Below are 7,218 nucleotides of genomic sequence, written 5' to 3' on the forward strand. Positions count from 1 at the left end.
TTTTAATTGGATCCCTGATGTGATAATCCTGTACAGTGTGTATTTCTTGATTTCATCAATTTTTTGCATCTATTTCTCATTATATTTAAATGACTGCAATGTTCAGGGTCTTTTCCTAACACTGTAAAAGTTAAGCAACCATTTTAAACATTTCATTTCACAAAGATTCAACACTTACTACACAATATAATGAGAATCTTGTGAGCCCTTTCAGAAGTTATTTTAAATATTTGAGTCACTTGAGAAAGGGGAGAAGAAAAAAAAAGGCAGAAATGTGAATATTTGAATATATCTCAAAAAATGGTAAAACACACTTTTGCCCATCAATGTTCTACACAAACTGCTTCCAGTGTCCCCTGAACAGGGAAGAGGCTTCACTGGAAAACACTTTCTTCCTGATGTCCCTTATTTCCCCAGTTCATTTGTATCTACCAACATAACTGGACATGTAGTTGCTCCCCATCTGCTTGTCTCAACTTTATTGCTTTAGCTTAACAATAGCATTTTGGGTTTTTAAATGGCACAGTGTGGACTAGAAGACAACTACACATGCTATTATCCAGGCTCATATAAGAGGCAGTAACTCTGACGTGAGGACGGGGAGAAGCTTGAAGGGCTGTGGGGAGCAGAAACCTCTGACCCCAGAGAGAAGGGTTTGACTTTTGGGGAGATGACAAGTAGGAAGGTGAAAAAGGTACTGATGGACAAGTGGGCCTGTAGGCAGAAAGGACACCTGACTAAAGGCCTGCATACACTTAACTCTATCTGCACCTTTAGCCCTGTTCTGCAAACTCACACTAATGCCACAAAAGCTAGCTACAAACAGATTTGTAAAGCAGTGTCTGCCCTGCAGCTATCACTGTACCAGCTAAACTCACTCACTCACGTGGATACTGCCAGACGTACACTCGTGGCAGCACAAAGGTTAGGACAGGGCTGTAAAAATCTGCCCATAAAGCTGGGTGAGTACAGAGGTTGGCATTCGTAGTTTTGTAGCAGCAGAACTGCTAGTACAGTGAGTTAACAAGTAGAATGGCTGCCAGACTGCACACAGGGACCGTACTGCAATCACCTCCAGTGCATCACTGCTATGTCAACCTAATCTTAGGTGCTGACACTCTTAAACAAGTCTATGGAATATGAAAGCTCCTCACATATAGGGACAGGACAAATTGAAAACAAGGTAGTTTAAAATTGGCATTGAAAAAAAAGCACTAAATTTGAGCATGGGCACACAGAATTATGACTGGCCCTTTGTTCAATACCAAAACCAGTCTCAAAAGAACATAATTCACAGTCTTGTCTCTGCCACTCTTCCTGGTATCAAGGCAGTCCTAAGAACATGGTCAATTCTGGTAAATATTGGTGGTCAACAACCAACAACACAGAGGGTATGATAACCCAGTAGATGTTCCTGAAACACTTCTGTATTATCCCTGGTTTCCCTCAACAAAATGTAAATAATTTAAGGAACACCTTGTTCATCTGCTTTTAAGAAGCAAATGTGCCATGTTTCCATTTCAGTTGGTACATTCTATCCTTATCAGATGAGTTCCACAAGAAATAACACCCACTTGTCTTCCAAACTATTTTCTAAATTAAAAAAAACACCACTTAAAAGCAGCTCTTCCTTACATACAAGAATTCTGGCTCCCTTAAAACCACTGGTGATACAAGACATAATAAATACAGTAATAGGTTCAAAAGAAAAATATACATATGCAAATATATTACAAAATGTCATGAGATTTATGTCTTAGTATGTGTAGTACAACTAAAGCTCTTGAAACAAAGCATTCACTAACTCATCCCATATCAGCAATACTACAGCAAGACTGCACAGCTTTCAGAAATCACTAAGTGCTCACCACATGTTCCTAGTTTCTGCAGTTCAGATCCCTCCCTACGTTTAGCACTCATGCCAGTTGAGCCTAATGCACTTCTTTCCAGGACAAAATGCTAACAATTTGTCAAGTGAACGGTATGGCCTCTCTTCAGGTCAGGAATAGCATTAGAAACTCATTGGTCTTCTCCCAGGCATGAAGCCCTTGGGTTCCTGGAGGTGTGTAGCAATGCCAGATGTAGCCTTTGCAACCATCAGATTCCACACTTACCATATGCACTCTGTTGGTCTCAGAAGCAAATAAACCATCAAAACTTTATGAAATCCGAGAGCAGCTGGAGAAGACCTAAGCTTGCTTACAGCACCAAGGAGAGGCCACAAATTCAACCCCTGCCTGTGCTGAGGTATGAGCACACTACACTCAAGCTTCTGTGGAAAGGGATTCTTGAAAGCTGGGCTTTCAACATCAATGCAACCACTCAAAAGGACACATTTCAACAGGCAAAAAATGTGTGTTTTCAACTTCATTGCCCAATGCAGTATGAAAAAACATCTTATTGCCACGCAGACTTGCCATAACTCCCTATGTCAGCTCCTGACTCCAAAGCCCACCAGCTTAGTGCACAGAGGCTCCAAAGGCAGCTCACTTCTGAAGAAGGATAACCTTTGGCAACAGTGCTGCTCTGTGAGCACCAGTAATTTTGCACAAGAAACTGTTTGATGGTCTGAGACTGGTAGGTTTTTCAGGTGGAAATCACTTCCTGCTCCACTAGAGAGAAAAAAAAAAGAAGGAAAAATCCTGCCAGTAGAGTGCTCCACTGAAATTCTTGGTCTCTCCAGCCTTTTGCTGGCTGCTACAGGTCCTGCCAACAGAAAACCTGCAGACTGAAATATCTGCCACATCACCTTACAAAGTGAAGCACTTGGAAAAGTGAGACATGTCGAAGAAATACACAGGCAAATAAACCACTCACTGCTCAATAACCCATCAGGAGTCAGAAAGCAATATGCATATTGCCAGTTCCAAGCAGATAAAAATGATAGCAGGAACAAAAATAGTATTCTCACTCCTTAGTCCTACAACAAAAGTCAGCTTTTTCACTTCTTGTTTCATAAAACAATCCCACCTGATCACCACGGGAATTTGCTGCATAGCCCTTATTCCCACCAGCCATGTTTCTGCAGAGCTCAAGTACTTTTACATCTGCAACTTGCTTCGTCTCATGGATACAATAGCTAATTTTGGACTTACCCTACTCCTGCTGGGCCAGAGTCATCGCTGGCATAGCTCCACTGTAATTCAGTCTACTGATGCATTACAGACAATGCACAACATGATCTAATCCTTAATGATATTCCCCCCCCTTTTATTCCCCCCAACATACTACTTTAACTAAATAGTAAAATGACATCTGTAGAATGATTAAATAAAAACCCCAACTACCCAAACTAAATCCACACTAAAACTCTCTTGCAAATGCGAATTTCAAATGACACCATAATCAGGTTCACAGATATATCAGCACAAATAGCACAGTCCAGAGGAGAAGGTCTTAAAGTCGCAAGGCCTGGTTATAGTTTCAGCTCTGCCACTGGGTTCTGGACAAGCTGTTTCACATTTCCACACCATTCCCCAAACTCTGATATATAGATATTAACTTCTCACTGTGCTGCTGTAGATAGTCCAGCACAAAGTAATCTAATGATGCTCATTTGGATCTCTGTAACAGATGTACTAAACAATAACATCAAGTGTCGTGTTTAAAAACTAATGTCACGGTAAAAGGAGCTACCACTGAAATCTGCTGACATTTCCCCCATAGCAAGGTTTAAGATCCAGGCTCTGTGTTATAAGTGAACACAAAATGTTTTAATTTCTGTACAAATTTCCTGTAACAGAGAAACAAACATTCACTTCTGCACAGTAGGAACAGCCAGGACAATCTCTAGAGGTGACAATATTTATAACTTGTAATATCTGCTTGGGTTGTTACTTATCTCCAAGCCTTAAAACTATTGTTCTAGCTTTCTTTGAATCATAAAATATCAAAACCTTCTTAACTTATCTAAGCCATCTAGTTAATAGTAAAAGTAGCACCAAGAGGCTTCATTGCTCTGCTCTGCAACAGGTCAGTATCAGCTAGACACAATAGGTCACATCAGCAGGGCTGCTCAAGTCATTTTCTTCTTTTGACACGGTAAGTATTTCCAGGGAAGTGGTTTAAATGGAGTATTATCTATGTGGAAAGCACACTGCTCGCCAAGATTTTTAAAATACAGGTTTCGAGGCATTTGTGTTGGGTGGTAGCTCTTGGTAGCTCTACAGGTTTTCATCTCTGCTTCAACTAGAGTAACTCTAACAAAGGCTGAGAGATCTATCTGCAATACTGGCCAAAATCTACGCCACAGTCCATCACCACCAAAAAGATAAGGTGATTTTATTTTTTCCTTTAAAAAAAACCCACCCACCACAGTTGTTGGAAGAAAATTTTAGGAGTTCCAAATAGCCACATTTCTAAGCTGCTTGCTTCACTTTTTCATGCAACAGATGCTGCTTTGTATTAGCTACTGCATATTAAATCATTCTGACAACCAAGAAAGCATACATTTGTTTGCACGAGAGAGAAGCATGAATACACACACACAGAGATATCTTCTCACACTGAAGCATACAATTATACAGCATTCAAATATTTGGGATGAACTTTGGCCTTTGTTTTTAAAAAAAAAAAAAGGCAGCAGCACCCTCAAACAACAATCAGTAACAGAATCAGCAGTCATCTGGCTGAGCTCACAGAAACCAACACATCTCCAGCAATAAAACACCACTTGTGGCCAGCTATTTCAAAGTTACTTGCAAAATTTTTCCTAGGTGAGCTACTTATATTCACGTCCTTTATGATTTGTAAACAGTCTCATGGATTGATCTTGGAGGAGAGGCTAAAACTGAAATCTATGTTAATTCAAAAAAAAAAGGGAAAAAGAACCCGGTGATATTCCCTCTCACATGCTGCTTTTTTTCTGCACTCCAAACAACGCCCTTCAGCTATGCCGTTTGCATTCCCCATTTAAAAAAATCATTCGAAAACATTATGCACGGCAGGGCTCTAAATCACCTCTTCAGAGTAATAATATTCGTCTAGCTAACACGGAAGAAATCAAGCAACCCAAACAAAACCATTTCCCTGATACATTAAGATTTTCTTTCGATTAATGCAACTGTACTAGAGAACACGCTGAAACTTTTGACAATGAGAGTATCCACGGTAAGTACAACCGTGATCCACACCGCTTCCAACTTCTTTTTGTTGGGGTTTTTGTGTGGTTTTTCTTGTTAAATCTCGTCCGGAGACATACTTTCTCCCCTACGTTCCCCTCTTACTTTCTTCCTCTCTTGTTACTAGACAGTAATCCAACTCTGTAGCCAGTTATTTATTTAATTTTTTAAACTATATATAGAGCCAGGATGGAGCATGCAGGAGAGGACTCAACACCCAACCCAAGTGCAGCGGGGCTGCAAAGCAAAACAAGCCTTCCACCAGGCTGTGCCTGAGCATGCCGTGTCCCTCAAGAGCCAGCAGCTCCCGCGGGGCCTCCAAGCGCCCCTCGACCCGCCCCGGGGGGACCCGCAGCTGCGCCCGCCCCGCCAGCCCCTCCCGCGGGGGTAAAGCGGGCGGGGGGCTGCTGTGCCTGGGCGGGGGTTCCCCTTGTTCGGAGTGCTCCCCATCACCGCCCCGGCCGCGGCGCAACCACCCCCCCCTACCTGGGGATGGTGATGCACTTGGTGTTGATGTTCTGCGTGGTGATCGCCTTCTCCAGCTCGTCCAGCTGCCCCGTCTTCTTCAGCTTCTTCACCAGGCTCTTCACCGCCTTCTCGCACCATTTCTCCTCCTGCCCGTTCTGCTCCCCTTTCTTCCAGCCCAGGAGCCGCTTGACGATGGGAGGAGTGAAAGGCAGGATGGAGGACATGCTGGCTCGCCCGGCAGCGCCCCGCCGCCGGCTCCGCGCTCGCCCCGCCGCCCTCCGCGCCGCTCCGCTCCGCGCAGGCCCCGCCGCGGGCAGCACAAAGCCCGGCCCCGGGCGGCAGTGGCCTAGCCTGGCCCGGCGCTGCGCCGCTCCGCTCGCCCGCTTCGCCGGTGCCTCAACGCCTCGGGCCCGCCGCACCAAACTTTGCCCGGAGTTCGCCGCCTCTCCCCGGCGGCGGCAGCTCCCTCCTCCCCCTCCTGCCCCGCTCTGTGTGCGCGGAGAGGCGCCCACTCCAGCTCATTCCCAGTCTGTCTCTCATGCAAATTGCCTGCTGGCCGCCCCGGCCCGGCTTCCACCCCCTCCTTCCCTCCCAAACACGCTCCCTCACGCCGCCGAGGGAGGGCGGGGAGGCGGCCGGCCCGCCGGGAACTCCGCTCCCCCACACCACCACCCCACCCCACAATCCCCCCCCTCCGCCTCCCTTCCACCGCCGCCGGCGGCAGCCCCCGCGCTGGGGCTGAGGCCCCGGCTCCCCGGGCTGGTCGGGGCTCAACCGCCCTCAGCTTCGCGCCCCCTCAGCGGCGCCGGGCGCCCGCGGCCTTCCCGGCGCGAGCCCCCTCAGAGCGCAGGGCGGGAAGGAGCGTCCTCAGCCCGCGCCGCGAGACCCGCCGAGCCGCCGGCTCCGTCCTCCTCAGGGCCGCCGGCTCACAGGTAGGCTCAGCGCCGCTGTAAAAGCCCACAGACGAGCTAGAAGAGCGGTGCCTGGGAGAAAAGCCATCGCGGAAAGGGCAGCAAAAATGCATGCGGCAAGTTCTCCCTCGGTGAGGGGAAGAAACGGAGGGTCTTGGTCAGGGAGCCCGTATTTCCCCCCCACAGGCCATGTGGCTGCTTCCCCCGTGGAAAGGTGTGTTTCCACGCAGAGATAGCTGAACGCAACTTGGTCAGTCGTGCTCAGGCAATCAGCAGGTTTTCTTTCAACCCCTTTAATTTACTATTCCATTCCCCCATCTTTCCACCCAGAGCAACAGGTACCCAAATCATTTTTGCCCTGTATATCGGGCAGAAGTGACACCCTGGAGATGTTTACTACCAGACCTGGTCAGAAATTCTCAGACGGAATATTTTTGTCAGAGGACAACGGTTTGTTCAGATCTAGGTGTTTTTTAGAGATACTTTGGGTTTGGCTGACTCAGGGTGGCATCCAGGTAAATTTCCAGTTTCTCACTTTCCATCACTGGACAGACTGGGCTGTCACACTCCCCAGTCTCGTGTCACCCCTCCGTGCTTGAAAGGGAGCCCAGGCCCTAAAAAACATATAAATACAAGCCACAGGTCTTCAGGGCTCCAGTTCTCTGATAAATCACCCCAAAATGGTGCCAAGCAGCACACATGGCAGCCTGGCAAACAGC

General features: G+C 46.8%; 1 protein-coding gene across 1 annotated transcript in view; it reads right to left on the reverse strand.

Annotated features, from left to right (window-relative positions):
- SMAD3 (SMAD family member 3) overlaps nucleotides 1-6,134 on the reverse strand; it is a 78,460-nt gene extending 72,326 nt beyond the window's left edge. Inside the window, exon 1 of the mRNA XM_061999717.1 lies at nucleotides 5,607-6,134. Coding sequence (XP_061855701.1) covers nucleotides 5,607-5,812 — 206 coding nt within the window. The 5' untranslated portion in view covers nucleotides 5,813-6,134. The remainder of the gene's footprint in view (nucleotides 1-5,606) is intronic.
- Nucleotides 6,135-7,218: the final 1,084 nt, after the last annotated feature.

Source organism: Colius striatus, chromosome 7, assembly GCF_028858725.1.
Source record: "Colius striatus isolate bColStr4 chromosome 7, bColStr4.1.hap1, whole genome shotgun sequence".
NCBI classification, from domain to species: Eukaryota; Metazoa; Chordata; class Aves; order Coliiformes; family Coliidae; genus Colius; species Colius striatus.